At 46.0% G+C, this 23,382-nt stretch overlaps 2 protein-coding genes across 2 annotated transcripts in view; both read right to left on the bottom strand.

Moving 5' to 3' along the window:
- The window catches only part of ttc28 (tetratricopeptide repeat domain 28), a 92,741-nt gene extending 77,786 nt beyond the window's left edge, over positions 1-14,955 (bottom strand). The window contains exons 1-2 of the mRNA XM_070988349.1: positions 14,696-14,955; positions 6,981-7,343 (exon numbers count right to left, since the gene is read on the bottom strand). Of these exons, the coding sequence (XP_070844450.1) occupies positions 6,981-7,343; positions 14,696-14,725 (393 nt within the window). The 5' untranslated portion in view covers positions 14,726-14,955. The remainder of the gene's footprint in view (positions 1-6,980; positions 7,344-14,695) is intronic.
- Positions 14,956-16,520: 1,565 nt separating this feature from the next.
- On the bottom strand, positions 16,521-21,205 carry pla2g3 (phospholipase A2 group III). The gene is made up of 7 exons (XM_070989276.1): positions 20,644-21,205; positions 20,077-20,209; positions 19,821-19,955; positions 18,611-18,981; positions 18,391-18,520; positions 17,872-17,982; positions 16,521-17,326 (listed from the first exon to the last, which is right to left on the bottom strand). Exons 1-7 carry the CDS (start codon positions 21,203-21,205, stop codon positions 17,101-17,103), a joined length of 1,668 nt encoding a protein of 555 aa, XP_070845377.1. The 3' UTR covers positions 16,521-17,100.
- Positions 21,206-23,382: the final 2,177 nt, after the last annotated feature.

Raw genomic sequence — 23,382 nt, 5'->3', positions numbered from 1 at the left:
TGCCTGATGACCTCCTGCTCCACCATGAGGCGGAGCTGAGCTGAGGTGAAGCCGTGACCTTTGGTGCAGACGCTCATGACCTCCAGAGGATGAATCATGACACCTTCAGTAATCCTTCCTGTCCTGCTACTTTACGGCGGCGGACAAAATCAGCAAAACAACGGCGTTCCCATGAGTCTCAGCTGTACTTTGAGTTTAGCGCTAACAAGCAAATGTTAGCATGCTAACATGCTAAGCACACATAGTGAAGGCAGAACAGGATTTAACCTGTGAAACATTCACGTGTCGAAGGCACTGTGTGGAGTTTTTCACCACTCGTGGCACAATGAAGAGGTCGTGTGTGGTCACGAGAACACACACATGTGACTCCTGATGATGGTTTCACGCTGAACGACAAACATCGGTGACGTCCCCGAGACGTGGGATCAATAACGTGTTATGCCGAGAAGGTAGCAACACACTGACAGCAGAGAGGATGAGGACTGCAAAATGTTCAGTTTTGAAAGAGAAAACTCAGTTTTGCTTTCAGCACATTCGTCAGGACAAACACAACGCGTAAACTATCTCCTGGCCTCCACACGGCGCCTTTAACATCGTTACCGGGAACTTGATGCAAGCATTTATAGCTCAAAGCCACTCAGAGAAGCTAGCTTGGCATCTGGCTCTTAGTTTCTGTAGATATGGATTCATTTCTACCTTGAGTTTGACAAAGCAACTGCAGAAAACTGCAAAATCACTTCAACAAAGTCCAAAAAGAGTGAGCGCAGATGTGAAAGAGGGGACACCCTGCCTGCACAGGAAGTCCACAGTACGCACCGTCAGTCAGTCTGTCACAGGAAGTTGAGCTGTGGATGTTTGTGGATAACAAGCTTCTCCTTTGACTTCATCCTCCAAACAGTTTCTGTATTTTCAGAGCTGTGTGATCACCTGACTGACGTCACCCTTTAACCTGCTCAGCTGTTGTTTCTGCTGTTTACTGTCAGAAAAAAGGAGCTGAATCTTCATCATTTCACTCATTCACACTCAAGTCCGACCGAGTCACTCCTTTGTTATCTCCCACTGCTCTTATCTTTCTCCTTCCTCTGCAGTTCTCTTTGCACAGCCAGCTCAGGCGCCCGGCTGTGAGAGATGAGCGCAGAGCGAGGATGAGGAGCGGCTGAAAGGATTGCGGCGGCTCGGGATTGGCTGCTGAGGCAGCACAGTTTGGCGAGTGTGGCTGTGTGTGAGCAGATGTTTTACAGCAGCAGACGAAGCAGCACCGCGAGCAGGAAAGCAGGAGCGTATCTCCCGATTAATAGCAGACAATTAGGCCCAGACAAAATCAAAACTCATTACAGTGCAGGAAGAGGTGGAGGAAGTCTGGCTGAGCGAGGAAGAGCGAGCAGCAGGTTATTTTCTGCTTTCCCCAAACATGTTATCACAGTGATCACAGAGGGTGCAGCAGCTTGTTCAGGCCCTGCTGCTGCTAAAGGGAGCGATAAGGTGTAAGAAAGGCAGGGAGGGAGGAGAAAAGGTGACTATTTAAACTTAAAGCATCATTTCTGCCTCCAGCAGGTGATGGATCAGCTTCGAAAGCAGGCGCCCGCTCTGAGGCGCTGCGCCGCCTGCTCGCCCCGGCTGGATTACATGATCCCTGCATGTTTGTGAGCTGCAAAGCCTCATGTGATGCGTGTCATGAGAGGCTGCTGACAGGCTCAAACAAAGGGAAAGTTGTGTTTGAGCTCGCTGAGGTTGTGACCAAGCAGTGCTTCAGTGCTGCCCTCTAGTGGTCACATCCTTCAGTTTCCACATGACACGAAGCAGCAGGTTGAGTACTTTGTGGGTCCTTCACGTCCTCAGAAGCCTCCTGGAAAGAAGTGTGTCATTCGGAGCTGATTATAGGGTGTGATGTGAGGATCAGCTGAACACAGAGCAGCTGATCCACCTTCAATCATTTGATTCCGACAAAGGGTGAAATGTCCACGAGGGGAAAACACGACAGGCTCATCCATCAAAACTTTCAGTTTGAGCTGCTCATTGAAATCTGTTCTGTCCTCCAGAGCAGAAGAGAGGAGTTCATGTGTTCATCTCGGTTTTCCAGCCTGAACGTGCTGTCAGTATTCACACTTTACAAGAAACAAAGCGATCTGATACCTGCAGACACAACTCAGGGCTGTAAAACCCTGGAGCGGTGTTAGTGTATTAATACTCCCACAGTTTACATGGATTTTATTATTCTATAACATGCTATTTGCTAGTTTGATATCATTTCAGTTTTCTCGTTTTGTTGAAGAATCTCTGACTTCACACAAACCAAACTTAGACCTTTAATTCCAACTAATTCACACATCAGCAGCAGGTCAGCGGAAATGAGACTGCAGGAAAACACACAATCACGAAAAACTGCATATGAAGTCAAATATGTGGTTTCCAATGCGAATGAATAATAAACGGATATTTACTTGAATATGAAATTCTCACACACAACATTGCGTGAATGATCTCTGCCTCCTGTCTGATCATCAGATGAGGAGACATTGATCACATATCGCTGATGCTTTAGTTCAGTTATAGACACAGAAACTGATTATTGGCAGACTGGGTGATGAAAGAAGGAAATTTAAAGCCAAAAAGTGTTTTTTATTACCTTTTGTTCTTGATTTATTGTGACGAGGGAGCAGCTAATGCATCACGTCTACATGTGGTTTATATCACGTGGCCCTGAGGTGGAGCTCTTCCTCATTTACTGATGGAAATAAGTCTTCTTCACTTGCCTTTTTCCCCTTTCTGCTTCAAGTTTTGAGATTAAAGTAATAAATTAATATTTAAGCAAATGAAAACATCTGTCCTGAAGCTCCTTCCCTGCACCTCATATGACCGTCTCAAGGTTGTTTATGTTGTCTGATAAACAGTCAAAAACCCTGAAAAGACTCCGTTTACGAAACTATAACCCAAAAAAACATGATATAATCACATTTAAGAAGCCTGCTGGAGACGGACTCGATCCTCCTCCTCACACCGTGTGCAGTTCGTCCTGGACTACCCTGCAGACTCAGACCGAGTCCTCCATGTTTTCAGAAACTGCATGAACAGAGGACATCGCAGCGCGGCGGCGCGGTGAGGTCACGGGACGGACCGGGGAGGAACCCGAACACGAGGAGCTGAGACGTCTCCTTATATACCCCGCTGAAGCCTGTCATGTGGGGAAACCTTCCTAAACAGGCCCGTTTTAGGCCTGCGCTCCCTCTGCACGTATGTCGGTAATATTTTTGCAGCGTGCGGTCGGAGAGTAGTTTCTTAATGACAGGGGAAGCCTGAGCGGCCTCCTGCGTAAACAGGCGTAGCTGGCTGCCATCTGGTTGGCTTCCACTTCAGAGCAGAGCCAACGCTCGCTGATGATCGCCGCTGATTCCAGCTACGACTCCCCGAGCGGAGCTTTTAGGAAACTCACTTCGACCCACGAGATTAAAGGCTCCGTCCACCAAATCACAAAAACACCGTTTGTCTCTTCTGAAGGTGTTCAGTCCTGCAAACGCTTCTTCCTGCCTCTGCTCCAGGAGTGTGAAGAGTCTGCATGTGGTGCTCTCAGCTTCGACAAACTGATCAACTGACAAGCTGCAGGAAAAACTTCTCACAGCGAGGAGCAACCAAAAACTGCAATTACTTCTATTATCTGTTAATGTGATTGATTATTCTCTGGATCAATCTGTAAAACATCAGGAAAGAGTTCAAAAAATCCCACAGACGCAGTTTACGCCGAATAACACCGTTCAAATGCTGCAGGACTAAAGCAATGAATCGATTATCGAAGCCATTTCTGTTGATTGTGCCCAAAATCATCAGTAACTGCAGGCTTTAATCATTAAAAATGACTCAAAACACAGGCGTAAGTATGTTCACTGTCGATTAATCGATCAGCTGTTAGGTCTATAAAATGTCAGAAATCGATGAAAAGTGTTGATCGATGTTTCACAAAGCCTGAGATCACGTCCTCAAATGTCTCGTTTTGTCCACAACACAAAGATATTCAGTTTACTGTCACAGAGGAAGCAAAGCAACCAGAAAATATTCAGGTTTAAGAAGTTTTAATCAGAGAATTTTAACTGTTTTCTTTAGAAAATGATCAAAATAGTCAGTGATTAATTTAAAAAACTAGTCTGAAGCCTCCGTCATCCAGCTGATTGATCACATGACGTCAGAGGCTGCGATTACTCCCCGAACAACAGACTAACCTGCAGTAAAATATAGTTTTCACCAAAATGCATCACTTTCAATCACGTGACCTTTACGTCACCTGAGTGCTTCCTGGTCACAGACGTCGGAGCTGATTGGCTGATTTGTTGAAGCGGGCAGATGATGGACATGCGGGAGGATGAATCTTTCTATCCCTCAGCGGCATCGTCGCCTCGGCTGACCTGAGAACAGCCCATGCTGCGCGTCCTCAGACCTGCCGCAGAGCCGCCTCCTCTTCTCTGAGCCACACTGACGTCTTTATTCGCGAGACGAAAGTTTCCCAGGCCGCCGTGAGCTTAAAGATGTGAATGAACGCACCTGAGCGGAGGAGAAAGCCTCTTTGAAAGAAGCAAAGCGAAGCAGAGCGAGCGTGAGGATGACAGCAAACACTCACACACAAAAAAGCCGAGGAAACTGTGAAACAAGCCAAAAGAAAGGCTTTCGCTCCGGCAGCACTTTCACTTCTGTGATGTGACTTCATTTGAATCACAAAGAAACAAAAAGGCTTTCTCACGGCTTCGCGCTGAATGCGCCAACAAAAAAAAAAGATAAAGCCGCACAAGAAACAACATTAAAATGCAAAGAAGTTGTGTTACTCCGCGCTGTGCCGTTATCCAGATAACACGGCAACACACGCCGCTCCTGACCGGTTACACCCCACGGTTCCCATGACCGAGGCGCCTTTCTGCGTGTGCGCGAGACGCAGCGAGCGCGTGTGTGAGCCCGTTGTGCCAACAGAGAAGTCGACGGGGGCGGCGGCGGGACGAACTGAGGGAGGCGAACGGAGGAGAAGAAAAGAAAAGGCCGAGCGGCCGAAGAGCAGAAAGAGAGAACTCAAGCAGAAGTAAACGTCCCGCTCACAGAGACGCGCTCTCATTGGCAGTTCATTAGTCGTGACCTTGCCTTTGACCCACAGCGAATGCAGCAGCAAGCCCACTGCTATGACACCGGCGCTATACAAACCCCACACACACACACACACGCACACACACACACACACACACACACACACACACACAAAGGAATGCTGCTTCTGTTATTGTCTTTAAGTGCCAAACTCGGGCCAAGGCCTAGCCAGGGTTTGGAAAAACAAAATAACAGCCGTGCAAAGCGCGCACACACACACACACACTCGCTCACTCACACACTCGCTCACACACACACCCAAACACCACTTCCGTCCATTCTCTCTCAGAGAGAGGGGAAGTGGAGTGGGGCTGGCCCGGCCCCAGCTGTCCAGACAGAGGTAACCTGGCAAACAGTCTCCTGCCGGCCTCCTTCCCCCTCTGAATGGCTTTCAAAGACTCCCCGAGCCCTCGCCGGCCTGCACTTCCTCGCTCTGTTGGTCGATGTAAAGAGCCACTTCAAGCGCTTGATGCTGTTTCCAGCCGCTGGTTTCTTCTCTGCTAAACATGCTGGAAATGCGAAACGCTGCACATTTTAATCACGCTCGTTCTGTCTCACACGTCACTGGACGTGCCACGTCGAGCTGGAAATTAAAAATACGACGGCGGTTGATGTGATGTCACTGCCTCACGGCTCAAATCCATCACAGCAGATGTGATTTAACATACGTATACATCATGTTTGCTGAGCAACAGCTGAGCAGGAGGCGGCCGGTGCCTCGTCCACGTTCATCTTTTAGAAAAGAGGATTCTGGGATAGCGAGGCTGCACCTTAAGTTCATGCAAGTGAGGGTGAAATTCAACTTCTGTGGCTCCAAAAGACAGAGCTGAACACTTTATCTATCTACAGCTCTTTCTGAGGTTCAAATCTCAGAGGAAGTCGATATGCACACAGCGTTTGCTGACGAGCTAGTGAGCTTTAAAGCGTTAAATTCCCACTAAGGTTGCCATTTTGCCAAGTCAAGCTACAAATTACACGTAATTTGCTCTAATTCATTCAGAAACAAACCACGCAGCCTTAATTTTGTTTTAAATTTGTAGTTTTGTTCATTTCACAGAGCCCCGGCGGCCTCACGAGCTAATGTTACAAAACAAATGTCCTCATGTGATAGCAGGCGCTACAGGCTTGCTCACGTAGCCGCCAATCGGAGGGCTAGTTCCTGCGCAGCTAGCGGTTACATGCTAACAAAACACGCTGTCAGTCGCAGTGACTTCAGTCTCTCTGTAGTGTGCTGTGTGTCAATCATAGCGACTGAGGAGGGAAAAAACGTTCCACGCTCGCTAGCTCGGTCGCTAACAGGACGTTAGCTGTCCAACCCTCCATCTGAACTTCACTGTTTTCCTTCCTCTGATGATGCACCGCTGGAAAAAGCAGCGATATCACACACAGTCTGTCTCTTTGTTCGTCATCGTCACATGTGGACACCAGGAACAACCAACTCTACAGCAAAACAGGCTGCTGACGGGATGCAAAGGAGGAAATGAGGATTCACTGAGCAGCCAATGAAAGTCTGACCGGGCCGACAGCAGAACACATCCAGCAACTGGTGATCCACGATACTTTCAAACCTGTACATGAACTCCTGACGACGAGAGGGAGACGTCAGGACTGAGTCTCCACAGCGGGAAGCTTATTGATCATAAGGGTTTATAATTAGCTGCATGTCCGCTGCTCCATAAATACATAAAAACAGCATCACTGCCACGATCCTGAGCGGCGGGAAACCATGCAACCCCCACCCAACCATCTGCCTGATGGATGCATCCACTCTCTGCCACATAAAAGCCATTCCCCGCTCTTAGCTGCTCTCACTTGGAGAGTGTGACTGAGCGGCAGGGGTCACCGGGGGTCAAACCTCTTACCTTGGGCCATTTGGGGTTGATGAGACGTGCTTTGATGGCGTCGTCCAGCGCCGTGCTGTACTGGCCCAGTCGCAGATAGGCTGCGGAGCGGTTGCTGTACAGGATGCAGTTCTGGGGGTCGGCGGTCAGGGCCTCGCTGTAGAGACGGACGGCCAGAGCGTACTCCCCCTGCTGGCAGGCCTGGTTACTGCGGCGCACGCGCTCCAAGAATTCGGCTTTGCTCAGGCCGGGGGCGCCGCAGCAGGGCGGCCGGTCCGCCCGCTTCACCGCTGGGGCCGCGGGGGTCACAGGAGAGGAAGAGGAGGAGGAAGAAGAGGGAGGGTTGGTGGTCCTGCTGGTGGAGCGAGAACCGAACAGAGAGAACTGAGGAGCAGAGGGGGAAGAGGGAGGACAAGAGGACAGGAGGACAAGAGGAGAAGACACAGATTATTCTGTTGACCTGCTCTGTGATAAACTTCAAACACACTCAGACATTAATCTCTGCAGCGGTCGATCTGACGGACTGAAGGCCTCGTGCCCGCAGTGTCGTCGACATCTCAAAAGCTTCAAAAAGACAAACAGTAAACGTGCTTTTGGCTGCTGTCACACATCATAAACAGTGAGTTATTACCCAGAAGTGCAGCAGCCTCATCTGCATGATGCGATTCTGCAGTTTCTGGCAGACTGGACTCAAACTGCTGCACGCACTTTTCTCATCTGCTCGTCTTGTCTTCTCAGAGACGCAGAGGGACGGACGAGGCTGCTGCTCGTCTCTCTGGCTTCATCACAGCCGCTGAAGCTCGCTGAGGTTTGCTGTCTGTAGCTTTAACGTTGAAACGCTGCCTCCCTCCCTGATCTGGTGTTTCCAAATTTGTCCTTTTACCAGAGCCTTACACCAAGGCCTTCATTACCTCTCTGTTGCCCTCTCTCTCTCTCTCTCTCTCTCTCTCTCTCTCACACACACACACACACACACACACACACACACACACACACACAATTGTTCAGATACACGCTCAAAATATGCAGACTGGAGGGATTCCTGAAACTCGTGAATGTGTCTCCAAACGGCTTTGAGTGAGGACTTTAGGACAGCAGAGACACAGAGGGGCTGATGCAGAGGACAGCGGGCCACCAGCAGCCCTGTGAGCGGACGCTGGACAGGTGGACGGACGCAGAAACACAGAGTCTCGAGTCTCCTCTGATGATACTTTCAACCTTCGTTCGTGTCCTCAGAGAATTTAAATGAGCACGTTTGAACATGTAGTTACTGTAAAACCTGCTTCACGCTCAAACTCAGCGCTTCAGCACTGCTCTGTGTCTGGACTCTGCGGGACAACAAGACTCTGTCCCCCCAACTCAGGACAGACCCCCTCCTGTGCGCATGGGGGGCTGTTCTGGACGGGATCTGACCTTTGACCTCCTACAGACCTAAAGCAGAGGAGGGAAGGACGAAAAGGAAAAACAAACAAAACAAATGAAACCAAGATGGATCAATAAATAAAAACCCTGTCCCCACCGGTCCTGGTCCCACCCCCACGCCTCACTGTCCCCGGGGTCCAGTCTCACCAGTTAATGACCAAATAATAAAAAATAAGGGCAAAACTGGAACATTTTGTGCATGTAAACATCAAAAAAATAGTTTTATTATTTAAGTTTTCGAATGTTTTAACACAAAAAATTATGACAAACAACCATCAAGAAACTCATTACAAAAGTCAATAACTGTAATTCTAAATTATTATAATTAAATTTAACAGATTAAAAAATGCTAAAATGTACCCACAGGTCTTCCATAGATGAGCAGCAGTCAGTCTCTTCCTAAATACAAATATTTTTCTAGACATTTGTCCCACCTGCTGGACTTTACTGGTCTCACTGAACTGGTCCTGAAGGGACGGCTCCCAGGTGTCTCCCAGGCCCCCATTAAAACCTGTCTGTCCACCATCATGTGAGTCAAAACCCAATCAGACGCACGACTGAGGATCCAGTCTGCGAAGTCCAGAAGACGTCCAGTAAAATGGGGTGAAAGCGTCCGTCCCCGGCTGACAAATGACTCCAGCAGGCGGCTTTTAATTAAGAGCTGTTTAACATTCAGTCCTGCACCACCTGAAGCGTTTCTTTCAGGGGTTAAAGTGCAGAACAAATCACTGAGGAGCACTTTCAGCACACAGCTGAGCTCTGTGAGTTTAAAATAAAAGAGTTTTCTGGAGCAAGAACACACTTGGCATCGAGCGTCTCCAGTTTGGCTCACCGGCCTCGAAAATCAAGATTCATCTCTGGAGCTCCGGTTCGCTCCGAGGCCTCGACGAGCTTCTCTGCTCGCTCTTTAGTTTACGGCGGCTTTAATTAAGGCTCCCGTGATTAATATGGAATCAAACTCAACCAGGACGTTAGAGGCGTAACTGTACGTGGTTTCACACGCTGTCCAGGAGTCCAGGACCAGGACTTCAGAGACACTGAGCCCCCCCCCCCCCCCCCCCCCCCCCATCCCCCAAACACCACGAAAACTCATTCAAATATGTTTAATCATTACAATATTTGGATTTTCCACAGATGATTATCTTTGTTTTGGACTCTCGGTCCAACAAAACAGGCCAGTTAAAAACAGCTGAGGGACGTTTGCGCTTCTTTCTTTTCATAGACCAAACAGTTCGTAGATTTATGGAGAAAATAATCGGCAGATGAGCGACAATGAAAGGAATCATCAGCTGCAGCTCAGAAACAGCAAAACTGCTCATGAACTGAGCTCTTGGTGGAATTACTGTCAGAACTTTAATAAGCTCGTAAAATCAAGTGTTTATTTGCTTCTGGAGTTCTTCTTTTTTCTTTCCTCTGACAGTTTCAGAAGCTCGTTTATGCATCTTCACTGTCTGTTTCATGCTCTTCTCTCTAGAAACTCCCATTTTAATCTCAACAGGACTTCCACCTGATGAATAAAGGAAATTGAGACACTGAACGCTGTTTTCTGCTGCCAGGGATGAAATTCTGAGGGAAGAAACACCGAATCCCGGCTAAAAGTCCCAGACTGACAGAGGAGGTCATGAAGGACGTGACCTCGGCGCCCTGAGCAGCGTCACATGGTCAAACTCCTCTGACAGCGCCCGCTGCTCACGGTGCCATCACAGTCCATGAATGCAGCACGCCGTTAGAAAACTGTGATATGAAGCTGAGGCCGGACGGGTTTCCAGGGCGTTGTTTGCTGGAATAAACACAGCGGGCCACACATCATGTGTGGAACTAAGACGTAAATCTCTAAGCCTATTACAGCCCGACCAGAGTACAGTTACTCGAGCGAGAGAGGAGCTGTGTGGACCTTTCAATCACACAGTTTACATTAGTGCGTCGGCTGTGTACACTGTTGTGTTACCGTGTTTTTAAACAGAACTCTGGCGGCGCGGCGAGCGCTCTGCGGTGGCGTGTGGGCGCACCTGTGCACGAACTGCTCGAGCGGTTTGTTTGGCCGTGCAGACGGCTGTTCCCTCCGTCCAGGTGCCTCCAGTCACCTGATGGCCTCACTCACCAGCACACCTGTTCCCCATTCCCTCATTCGCTCCCCGCACATGCACCCGCCCTCCTTCCCAATCATCTGCCAGATCATAATGCTCTACCCGCTTCCAGCCTTCGTCCCAGCTCCTGGCGGCCTCGTTTGGCCTCGCTGACTGATTACCTGCCGCCGAACCGCCTTGAACTTCTTACCAAGCAAACGACTGATTGTTTTTAAGATCTGCGCCTCTGAGTGCAGAACTGGAACTGATCCATCGCATGTTTGACTGACCTCTCAGCGGCCTCAGTCCAGCCTGGAAGGTTTTCTTCACTTTAAAGTCATAATCTTGAAGATTTTTGTGTAAATAAATGTCTGTTCAGACTCCATCTATCACAGAATGAGGTAACACGATGGTGATGAAGGCCACCGATGAAAGCTCGTCCATTTGCAGTGTAATGAACGGGTGTCTGCGGCGACATTACCGGGAAAAATCAAGAGCGGCGCACGGTCACTCAGCGGTGGTTGGTACGCCAGAGAGGGCAGAGCCAACGCAACAGACTCGCTCTTCAACTCACATGAGTGTGAGGAGGCGTGCTTGATGATTACAGACAATGAAACTTCAAAATAAAGCGCAAATCCAAAAAACCTCACACAGAGTGGTTTGATCTGTGGGAGGTCCAAAAACACACCTGCAGTTACCGCTTCACGCCAGAGGTGGCGCCAAAGAGAACAAAACGGAGATCTTTGACGGCGTTGCTTTGAACGACACGCTCACATGCTGAATTTTCACACTCTAAGTCAATTCTTGGCTACGTCTAGGTGCAAAAAACTATAAATGAATGAAATTATAATTACTATTATAGCAACACCATTACTATTTTATTACTATTTACTATCCACTATTACTATGTTACTATATTGATATCTATATAAAACTTGGTTTAATAAATCATAATATGTAGATACCCACATATCTAACTATTTATATATTTAAATACGCATGTATGCATGTATAGAACGAATTCACTAAGATAAAAATTATAATAATAACAAAATAGGGATGGGTAGGATTAAATAAGTTTTTTACTTCTTCCTACTCCTTTTCGAGCATGTTGGACTCATTACTTTGTTTGTTCCTTTTGTTTTTTGTTTTTTTTTTGTTTTGTTTTCTTTATTTCTTTATCTATTGCGTTATTCATTATTATTATTGTTACTTTATTCATTGTTGTCTCATGCTTCATATCCATGACCATGCTCGAAATAAAAGACTTCATTCATTCATGAGGTGAACTTCAGACCCCTCCTCTCCGGCGTCACATTTTGTCTGAGCATTTCTGTTATTTCCGAAACCTCGACGATCCCGCGTTCGCCCCCGCCTCGTGCTGTGATTGGCCAGCTGTGTGGAGGTGAGAGCGTCAGCAGGCCTCGAGCTCCTCTTTGTTCTTTCTTTACAGTCAACTATTTGTGTCGCACTAAACACTACGAATGTCTTCCAGGAGAGACTGTGTGAGAACGGCCATTGTTCCTGCATTCAAACACCACCTCGTCTCCCCCCTCTGCCACGGCCGGCTCTCCACCGCGCCCTCCACGGCGAGCTCTCACATCAGATACTGTGTAAACACTTTTCATTGATGGAGCAGCATTAGCCGTTTTTCAGCCCTGCTCTCAGTCTCCATTAACTCTGAGTGAAACATCTCTTCAGCTGCTAAATGCTCACTGCGTCTGCTGCTGCTGCGGGACACAAAGACAGTCAAGTTTCTGGCTGTAGAGCCAAAACAATGAGCTGAAAGACACCGTAAACATCCGAGGGCAGCTGCAGAGTGCGGCGATAATTCACTGAATGCTTCACACCCAAGCAGTCATTAGACTCGTATAAAAACACTCATTAAAGCTGCTTGAAAGCACCTCTGCTCTCACGCAGAGCTTCAGAAGCTCCGTGGAAAACGTTCACATTCATGCGTCCATAAACAAACACGCAGAGCAGAATATTGATCTGAAGCGTTTGGCGTAAACAGACTGTTGGTTTGCTGCTTCCAGCTTTGTGGATTTGTTCTTTTTCAGCAGTTTATGTCATTTCAAACTGAAAACATTGAGTTTGAGGTTTAGACTGTTGGGCTCGTGGTGGGTTTTCTGACGTTTTTGATATTGTGACTGAAAAATGATCCGTTCAGTCCTTCAGATGTTGCTGCACTGATGTGGACTGTGAGCTATCTGCCTCAGGACGTCATCTGCTGCATCACGTGTCGTTCCTAAAACGGCTGATTAAAGGGGCCGCCGCTCTGCTGTGCAGAGCAGTCACATGCACACACCCACACACACACACACACACGTGCACAAACACACATGCAAAAGAGTTGACAAGCTGTCAGCAGCACTGAGTCAGTCAGCGACATTTCCACTGACATTTCATGAGGTGTCACCGCTGGTGTGCAGCGCTGCCGGAAGTACTCAGATCAGCGTACAAATACTGTAAAGGTATAAAGGTATTCGCATCAAAATATACTTAAAGTACTGCAAGTAAATGTACTGATTTTGCACATTTCAGAATAATGTGGATTATTATTATGACAGTTATTGATGCATTAATGTGTTCATCACTTTAATGTTGCAGCTGCTTCATTTTCATAACTTCATGTTCTGCTTGGTAGTTTTTGAATTTCCCCATCAGGATCAATAAAGTCATAATTTGTTAGGTGATTATATTTTGTAATACTAATCTGGATATTAACTATCACATAAGTGTAATGTAGTAAAAAGTATAAAAACTGCATGTGAAATGCAGTGAAGTAGAAGTACGAAGTATCAGAAAGTGGAAGTTAGCAAGTAAAGTACCTCAGTGTACTTGAGTAAATGCAGTGAAAGTACAGTTAAAATGTTTGTTTCTGAACAGGAGTTTGTACAGGAAAGAGTTCAAGCTGGAGGAGCAACACACACACACACACACACACACACACTTCCATGTCTCCTGTCTCGGTCCTCCCTGCCTTGTTCGAGTCCAGGTCACAGGGAGGACATTCCTGGAGATCAGCACAGAGACAGACAGAAAGTGAGGGCCTGAATACCTGACACACACACACACACACACACACACACACACACACACACACACACACACACACACACACACACACACACACACACAGAGCAGGTGAGGCAGGTAGCACCTGACCTGAAAACGAACGGTGTGATTTTGTTGGTGGCGGATGAAGGTTAAAGTTCATCACTGATGGAGCCTCATTCTCTGCTTCCTGTCGCTCACGTGATGCGTTCGTGTGTTTCTTCATCATTAACACAAACACTTGACTCGGTCGCTGTTGTTTTTCGTATATTTATTTATACATACTTCTAGTTCTTCACCTACTTGTACATAATAGTTGTGTGTTTATTTTGAACTCTCTTTGTTGAGCCTTGCTGTTTTTCAGCTGCATCTATTTTTGTCTCTCTGTAAACGGTCCTGAGTCAAATCTCTTTCGTGTGGACACAATAAAGCTGATTCTGAGTCAGATTTGTGCCATGTGTGACAGCAAACTGAGCATTTTGGGGTTCTGGACGGCTCATTCAGGCCTTCAGCCCTTTTTTCAGAGATTTTACATCCGGCAGACAGTCAGATTTATTCACTAAGAGAGACAACAAGTGTTTTTTTTATGTTTGTAAACGCTCAGCAGGGGCTTCAACATGAATACTACTGGAAGGTAATTCATCATGAGATGAGAGCTGGTGGAAAGTAACTAAGTACACAGGTACATTTTTGAGGTATTTGTACTTTACTTGGCCATTTTCAAGTTTTTCCTTCACTACATTTATTTTGACAGCTTTGGTAACTTATACAAAGATAAATCACATGATCAATAAAACGTTATTGATCACCGGGTTAAATCCACTCAGCTGTAGAGTAATAGTAATGTAAGAGTAATCCCAGATGCAACACTGAACTCGTGAACACGTGAACGCATCACTAATTATAATCAGTCCGTTAATGATGGGCTCGTCTGCAAAGTGAGTACTTTTACTTTTAGTACTTAATATTTTGATTGTTCTTCTTCTGTACTTTGACTTGAGTACTTCTACACTGTGGTACTTGTACTACTCCTTCACGGCTCAATTCGTCCGTTCAAACTGTCACTTTCTGTACAAACGACGTTTCTTTCCGCTCCAGGCTCCGGCGGATCCACCCAGAGCCGAACCTGCAGCCATTTAACGGTGAAACCACGAAATAAACCATCTTCCAGTGTTTCCATTGCAGCCTTACCTTTTCTTTCCTGGTTCTTTGCTTTTCCATCCTGCTCTCTGCTAAATCCGGCAGCTCCAAACTTTCATCCCACAGCAGCGGTGAGGCAGGTCGGGAAAACACACCATCCGAAACGGGTCGAGCCCCGCGGTGCTGCTTCTGTCCGCGGTCCGCCGCGCTTTCGCTTATCGGTAAGATGCGGGGAGCTGTGCGCTATGTCGCGGTCGTCCAAAGTTTGTCCTGGGAAAAGTTAATCCGGAGGAACTGCGCCATGTTCCCACAGCCGATCTTCTCCCCATAGCGGAATTTTTGTCCGGTGAGAGGCGGGGATCCGGTCGGCTCCATGGCTGCAGCCTTCAGCAAGGTTTCAATTACTCTCATGACATCAGAGAGGAGTTGAGTTACCTGACAGATATTCATTACAGCAGGCCGCTGGTGCGTGAGAAGACATTAAAAGTGATGATGCCTCATGAGCCTTTCAAGCCATCACAGTTCATTGTGTTTTTTATTTTAAACTTTATTAGTTTACCCCAAAACAGACAAACACCAACGAAACAAAATACGGAACATGTAGAACAGTTGTGGTCTAGCTAGCAGGATAAGCTAGCAGTGTCCCCCCCCCAACAGTTTAAATAAATAGTTCAGCATTTTTGGAAAGCATATTAGTTCACTTTCTCAGGTGACACGACTGGTCCCGCTCGTATTTATCTGTGAAGCATGAAGCTAAAGTTAGGAGATGTTAGCTTAGCTTAGCATAAAGATCGGAAATAAGGGAAAACTGCTAGCTTAGCTCTGTCCAAAGGTAACAAAACCACCTTCAAGACCAGCAACTCTAAAGCTCAAGAGTTATCACGTTATATCTCCTTATATCTCATTTACAGTATACAAAACCAAACTTTAAAAAGCAATTTTGTAGTTTTATGGGGGTGTTATGTTTGGGAGAACACTGGTTGCCTGGCAACCTCACAACGTCAGAAAGTTACCTTCAGACAGGCTGTTTAACATGGCTTCCAGTCTGTCTCTAGGCTAAGCTCGGCTAAGTTGTTGCTATCTGTTGGCTTTCAAAGCTATAGCCTGGAGACAGATTAGCATAGCATAAAGACTGGAACAGCTAGATGTCCAGTGATTTAAAAAAAAAAAACCATACACATCAGCACCTCTAAATCTCATCTTTGGTTAATCTGTACAAAGCCAAAGAATAAAAAACACAATTTACCTAGGCTCATTTTCCACCACTTTCGAGTGTTTTTGCTAAGCTAAGCTAAGCTAACCTAAGCGTCTCCTGGCTGGCTTCAGTCTTCTCTTCAAATTCTCTGCAATAAGCATGTTTGCCAAAATGTCAAACTAGTCATGTAAATTCATAAATCAAATATTTTACATTTTTTGCTCTGATATTTACAGAATTGTTTTTCTCACGTTGACCTTTTTAGTAACTCAGCTAACAACATAATTCACATCAACTCATACAACACAGTACAAATATTTATACACTGAGAGCTGAAACCTCAATAAGGAACTGCAGGGCTTTTATCAAACTATTACTTCCTTTTTATTTTCATCTCAAGGAAAACTGGCACCGATGTACAGCATCAAACTCAACAGACCTTTTTCATGGCGGACATTTTGACTTCTAGCAAATCAGCAGTTTGCAGCCATGCTAGCGGCTATGAGGCTGTCCTTTGGCAAGGTGGAGGTTTAAGCTAAATGGTAACAACATGCTCACAATTGTAACGCTAACATGTTTAGCAGGCATAATTACCACATTCACCATAGCATGATAACACTTGCTAATTGGCACTAAGTAATAAGTATAGCTGAGGCTAATGGGAATAATTGGTCATAAAAAGGTGGGAACTGCTAAGTGGACAATAAATTAAGCGTACACTAAAGTTCTTATGGTCATTCTGAGGGGGCCACAGACGTATGTACAAAATTTCATGGCAGTCCATCCAATAGTTGTTGAGATATTTGAGTCTGGACCACAGTAGTGGACTGACCAACCTGTCACAGGTGTAGTTAATCACTTTAGTGATGGCTCAGATGTATTAAGTGTCCCAGTAATTAATTCCAGTGAGCTAGCATGCGTGATAGCAGGGCTCTTGAACTGGCACACCTGAATGAATGCAGGCAACGTTAATCTTATCAGTCACACCTGTGCTGTTACTCCAACAACATGTCAGAACACCTGCTGTGAAAAGGGTTTGTTACGCTTACGGAAAGGTTTTGTCCCAACAGTTTGGTCGAAACAAGAGACGTTGTGAGATAAAAAACAGACTTTGGAGGAAGGGAACTTTGACGTAAAAGGTGCATGAATGAATGAATGGAAGAGAACATTAGATTACCTGTCCGTTTGACTAAATGATGTCTAATTATCTATTTATTGAACACTTTGACCCTCCATAATATTCACACCAGCCGAGCGCTCCTCATCCCACTGCAGGCCGGTGTGCGTCTGTCCTGTTGAGTTTGGGCCGGAGCATCCTGAGACACAGTTTGTGAAGCCTGACAGCTCTTTCTTTCCTCTTAGCTCTCCTGCTGTTTGGCCTCCTGACCTTCAGTTTGACAGCCTGTAGATGGCGCTGCTCCTCCACGTCTGCACTGCTGCTCTGGTCCAGCTGAGGAAGCTCCGCTGTCACCACAACTGCTGGGCAGCTGTTCAACAAAGAGAAGCAATGGCACTTTCAGATTTCAGCAAAGAAACAGAGATAATAATAGAGAAAAGTACAAAAAAATGAATGTAAATGAGTGTAAAAGAAGAAGAGTGTTGTTATTCTTTCTCCTCCCATTAATGGCAGTTAACTGGAGGGAGCCTGGTACACTGGTTGATCCCAAGGTTGGACGTCACTGACCTAAACTAGCTAACTGTATATGAAGTATTTGAAAGTATCTCCACCTGCAGCAGCTCCAACAGTAAAATGCTGCTTCAACATTGATGCTTCAGTTTGAACAATAATAATGACACAGAATCTGCGATCAGGTGACATTTTACTGCACATCAAGTACTTTCACTTTGATATCTCATGTCCATTTTGCTGAGAGTACTTGTGTACTTTTATGTATGGTAAGTAGGATCTTGCATAGATGACTTTTACTCATATTTTTACACTGTCTTCAAGGATCTGAATACTTCATCATCCTATTATACAAAGAGGTTTCAGGCCATGTGGACACGTCTATGTGTGTATTTGTACACTTACATTTTGCCTGCTGTGCAGTCCTGTGGCAGGAAGCAGGACTGAGACACATGTCCCAGCAGAAGAGCCTGCACTTTGGTCAGTTGTCTCTGTTTAGCCAAAGTCTGGAATAATCTGGCAGGACAGACGAGTACGTAAGAGACAGACAGACGTGCCAAAAACGAAGAAAACCAAACACAGCAGATGAACAGACCAGCACAGCAGAAAGAGAACCAGACAGCCGGGCTGCGTGTGCAAACAGGAGATTATGATAATGTCCAGGACCATAACATCATTTCTGTGCACATTCAGAGAACTGCTACACCTTATGTAACTGTGTGACTCGTGTATGTGTGAGAGCGCTGCTTATGGCCTACTTTTGTGTTATGAAACATCATTCCACGTCTGCCTTGTCTTACTGTCCACACACAGAAATAAAGGTGAGTGCATCATTATCACAGTGTCTGCATATAACCTGCAAATAGTACTGTAAGTATTTCCTGTGGGAGTTAAGTCCATTTGTGTACATTGTGGTTTACTCACCTGGCGGTGCAGTTGCAGTGGTACAGCGTTGTGACCTCCGGGTTGTGGAGGCCATATCTCCTCTGCTGGGGAAGGATCTTGCTCTTGCACTGATCCAGATCCTTGTAGACGGCACATGACAGCTGCTCCTCTGTGGAGGGGAAGCATCGGCGTGAGCGATCATTTGTGTTACTGCAGAGGTTTGAGCTGATGCTGGAGAGATGCGAACGATAATGAATACCTGTGATTTCGGCATCCAGCTCAGTCAGAGTCGGCTTTCTGGTAGATAGGGTGCTCTCCAGACTGTCTCCACTCTCTGGTACTGGTCCTGCAGGTTCCTCTGGTGCGTTAGAGACCGTGGAGGTGGTGACGTTCGTATCAGGAGTGATGGAGGCAGAGGTGGGACTCGCTGAAGATGCAGGGACAGTGGATGCTGCAGCAGTGATGGAGAAGAGCTGTGGGCCTGCTGTGCTGCTCTCCTGTAGCTCTGTGGGTGTGGTGGTGTTTGTGATGAAGCTGGTGCTGTTCATGCTGACCTCGGTTGGATTGGGAGACTCGTACAGCGTCGGTGGATGGACCTCAGCGTACAGAGCCATTTTAGTCTCTTTACACCTGCAAGTCACAACAGAGGGTGAAATGTTTTCAATTAGTATTTAGAGAAAATAGTTTATTATATATATCTTATTTGCTTTCTTGTCAGGAGTTGAGAAGATTGATGCCACTCTCATGGGTCAAGGGTCGAATTAAAGCGAACAACGTCTAATCAAGGTGAACTGAATTTCCTTTGTGGCTCTCACAGCATTGAAGAACTACATTTAAACAAGACTAAAAGTTAGCTAGCAGGCTTTTAACCCCCAAATACTGGATCCTACATTTCCCATAATACAAATCAAAGCCACTCAAGTGATGTCGCTTAAAGGTGCTCCATCAAGTTTTCTTGTAAACAATCGTTGTGTTTACATTCAGTGTTTATCACCAAGAATCACTGTGTGGATCCTTGCTAACACGCTCTCAATGGCAATGCTAAGACACCAGTGTTTAGCAGGTAATGTTTACTGTATGTACCATCTAAACTTGATGTTTTAAGATGCTAACATTTGGTAATTGGCACTAAACACATAGTACAGCTCAGACTGTAGGTGTTCACAAACCATCAGAGTGTTGGGAAAGTTTTAGAAAATGAAGGGATCATCAAAGTTGTCACAATTCTTCGTGAACATGAATGTCTGAACCAAACAACCAAACAAATTTATATCGGGTCACCGTGGGGGGTCGGGAACCTCCAGGTCAGGAATTGATAAACTGGAGGAAAAGTCAAGGTCACCAAAGAAAAGGAATTCCTGTAAAATCATTGAATATTTGTCGAGACATTTCACCCTGGATCAAAGTGCTGATGGTGAGCACTTTGATCCAAAAAGCAGTGTTACCAAATAAATCAGCACTTCACTCACATTCCAAACCAGTTTCTCTGTGTACACTGGAGCCGGTGGGCGAACTTGAAGCAGTGCATCTTCAGCAGGTTAAAGAAGGTATATCCCACCACATCAGATATGCTGTCTTTGGCCTCCTTCAGGCAGCTGTGAAACCTGTTAGCATGTGGCATTTTAGTTCCATCACTTAAAGAAGCATCAAAGCAAACACCGTGAATCAGCTGATACAGACTGGACGTCGCTGAGCGGAGGGCCAGTTAAAAGTATGAATCCTCACTTGTTGTCGCAGTCACAGTGAGACATGGTGAAGATGTTGCTGTTGAAGACACCGAACTCTGAGTGAAAGGACAGGATGGTGTTTTTGCACTGGTCGTGTTCACGGCAGCAGCTGTCTGTGTCTGTAAAGACTCCTGCAAGAGACCAGGTGAGAGGAATCACAACTTTATTGACACAACTTCACCCCAACTCCACTCCAGTCTCATGAAAAGTTCCTGCATGGCGAGTCATTTACCAACATTTCTGAATGTGTTTACATAGACTGACAGAGAGCTGCATTATGCAAGCATGACCTACTAAGGACTACTTGTCAGGATATCTCTGTTAATGCAGTGTGAACATACAGTATAATATCAGCTTTAGTGCCTCTAAACACTATGAGGCTTTTGCATTATTTTAAAATACTCTGTGGTTAAAAATAAAATAAAACTGCGTCTTGTGACCTTCTAACAGGTAATAAAAGAAGAAAAATCTGTATGTTTTTGTGTTCTTATCCCTTTAACAATCTGGTGACTCTTCAGCTTTTTCGTGGGTACCACTAATTAATAAAAGTACGGAGCCAGCCTACCTAAATCTGCGTATGATGGCGCCTTGTTGCCAGAGCCGCACCAGAGAGTCCCTGGTACAATGAAACCGCGCTTCACACGCTGATGGGTGCTGACATCTGACCTTTCAGCTTGACCTGGATGATTCTCAGGCGGTGAAGCTGCCGTGAGACCACCGACGCTCCGCACCGGCCTCTTCCCTGTGCGCTCCGCGCGCCCGCCGACCGCTGGGGAGGCCGCAGAGACGCACAGATCCTCCTCCTCAAACAGGGACTCTACATCGAAATTTTCATCTGGATGACGGGAAAACTCGTGCGTGCGCTCCCGGCATAGGGACAAATAGTCCTGAACCACTGCTGCGTCGTCGATCCAAGCGCAGCTGAGCAGAGTGCGCTGCCCGGACCAGGAGCTGTGGTACAGCCGCAGAGCTGAAGAGGCCTGCGGGTCGCTTCGGAGAAAACTGTAGTGTACTTCATCCCCAGGCAAAACTTTGGTCCAGGAGCAGAGGATCGAAGCTTCTGCCGCCGCCCGTGCCAGGAGTGATGATGTTAAAATGATAGTAACCAGCGGAGTGATGTGCGCCATGATGGCACGCCGCGCACAGCTGAATGAAGACTGTTGCTTCACTCACTGAGGGATCTGTGACAGATTGACAGACTTCAGGCCGGTTTTAAATGAGAGGGAGAGGAGGCGCGCGGGGGCTTTCCAGAGGATCAAACACAACATCCAAGTCAGCCTGAATCACGAGTCATGTGACCTGTCAGCGCAGTTCAACATCACTCTCTCCCTCCCTGTCTCCCTCTGTCTCGCGCACATCAGTGACAGTGACCCTGACACATTGATCAACACACACACACACACACACACACACACACACACACACACACACACACACACACACACACACACACACACACACACACACACCAAAGCTAAATAGGTTTATCAATCTGTGCATGTGAGCAGCAGGGATTCAGGGTTTGTATATAAGCCTACTCAATTTTTGTGGTCAGGGTTTCGGTTGAGCAGGAAAAAATAATGCAGAAAATAATAATTTTGGCATTTATTTTTCATACTGTCAATAAATAACTGGATATTTAGTGAAGGGCCAGTTAAAGGTATAAACCCCCACTTGGTGTCACTGTCACTGTCAGACGTGGTAAAGCTGGTGTGTTTGCACTCCAAAACTCCACTTTAAGTGCAAGTGCCTGCCAAGTAAGACATGAGAGGAGAGCTTTCTTATGCAACAACAGCAGCAGAAGAAGAGCAAATATTTATCCATTTACTGAGTCAATTAATCTTTTGGCAAAATGCCACTAATGCTCCACATCAGACTCTGACCTGCATTTGCATGAATGCAAGTGACTCCTTTTATACACAGTCAGGGAGCCATACAGTGGATCTCATGGGAGTAATTAACAGATATTACAGATGCTGAACTTTCAGTAGAAGTATGGAACTTCTGCCAGCAGCTGGCTAACTTAGCTTAGCACAAACAATGATTGACAATGCATTTAGCAGAAGACAACAGTTCTGCCTCTATATCTGTTTCCTGAATGTGTGCATAGAGTCAGTAGCACACATTAAAAGTTAAGATATTAAGGTGCCATTTTAACACTGTTAGCTAAATCTATTATATGCTGGTATATTGATTGATAAGTCGAGGAGATGCTCACAGAAAACATAAGAATGCAGGGAGAGTGTTGCTTTTTACGAAGTGAAACATGAAATTCAATCTCAGTCATGTTTGCACAGACAATTTATTTAAAAACCATGAGTGAGTTTTGATGTAAACCACTAAAGAGAAAACTTCAGCTGCAGGGTCATTACTGCAGAGCATGTTCATGTGGATTTACTGAGCACGACTGAGGATAAAAATGGTATCAAATGCTTCCTTTTTTATGCACGATGCTACTCCCCTAAAGGGAAACATCAGCTGTAATTATATTAATGATTAATCTTGTGACATGTTGCCTCCATTGACAGGGAGGCTGGCAGGAGAGAGAGGAAAAGTGTGGGATGACGAGCCGTGAAGGTCGCTTATCAAACCTGAAGCCGAGAGGAGTTTGGCCTTTTAAAGGGGAACGCTGAGCTAAAATAAAGTCAGTGTATAGTACTACTGGAGTACTACTGCAAAGGTGAAACATATATAAAGTATTTTTGCCTCCAGAGGGAGCCGTGCAACGTCTGACAGGCTGCCTCGAGTGATGTCACGTGAGTCAGCTTGGTCTGAAGACGACAAGTTTGAAAAAGAGAAAAATCTGTTGGTGTAGCTGCTCTGACCGGACTGTTGAGTTGCACTGTGGGTAATGTAGGCACTAAGTTTGGACAAGAAGAAGAATATGTGGAACAGAAAGGTGAGTCCAGGGTTCTAAAGTGAAATGTTAAATTGGTGGAGTATTGTTTTAAGATGATGTGCTTCAGGTCTGTGCTTTCCATCTTTCTACCTATTGACCTCTAATCACAGGTTGTGGCCTCAGTGAAGGCATGACCATCTCCTTCCTGAGCGTCTCTTCACTTTAACTGGATGTTTTTGACAGAAATTAAAGTACAAAGGTCGACTTCCTGCTGACAGTCAGTAAAGTATTGATTTCCATTACATTTCGCACGTTTTCTTTGACCAAATGAGGCGCAGACGTGAGTTTTACAGCCACATCTCTGACCTGATTCTGCACATTAAAGTTGGTTATTGCTGTTCTGCTGTCTGGAGGTCTTGGGGTTAAGTCCGATCATCTGTATTAATTGTAAACGTTTGGCTTCCT

Source organism: Chaetodon trifascialis, chromosome 20 (assembly GCF_039877785.1).
Source record: "Chaetodon trifascialis isolate fChaTrf1 chromosome 20, fChaTrf1.hap1, whole genome shotgun sequence".
Taxonomy (NCBI): domain Eukaryota; kingdom Metazoa; phylum Chordata; class Actinopteri; order Chaetodontiformes; family Chaetodontidae; genus Chaetodon; species Chaetodon trifascialis.
This window is presented reverse-complemented; position numbering and strand designations above follow the sequence as displayed.

Bases quoted from the DNA above. Each gene is read 5' to 3' on its own strand.
- pla2g3 (XM_070989276.1), bottom strand. From the start codon at position 21,205: ATGGCGCACATCACTCCGCTGGTTACTATCATTTTAACATCATCACTC. The intron at 20,210-20,643 runs GTAGGCTGGCTC...GGTCTCTTGCAG, and splicing joins GCCATCATACGCAGATTTAG to GAGTCTTTACAGACACAGAC. The intron at 18,521-18,610 runs GTATTCATTATC...TCCCCTCCACAG, and splicing joins GCTGGATGCCGAAATCACAG to AGGAGCAGCTGTCATGTGCC.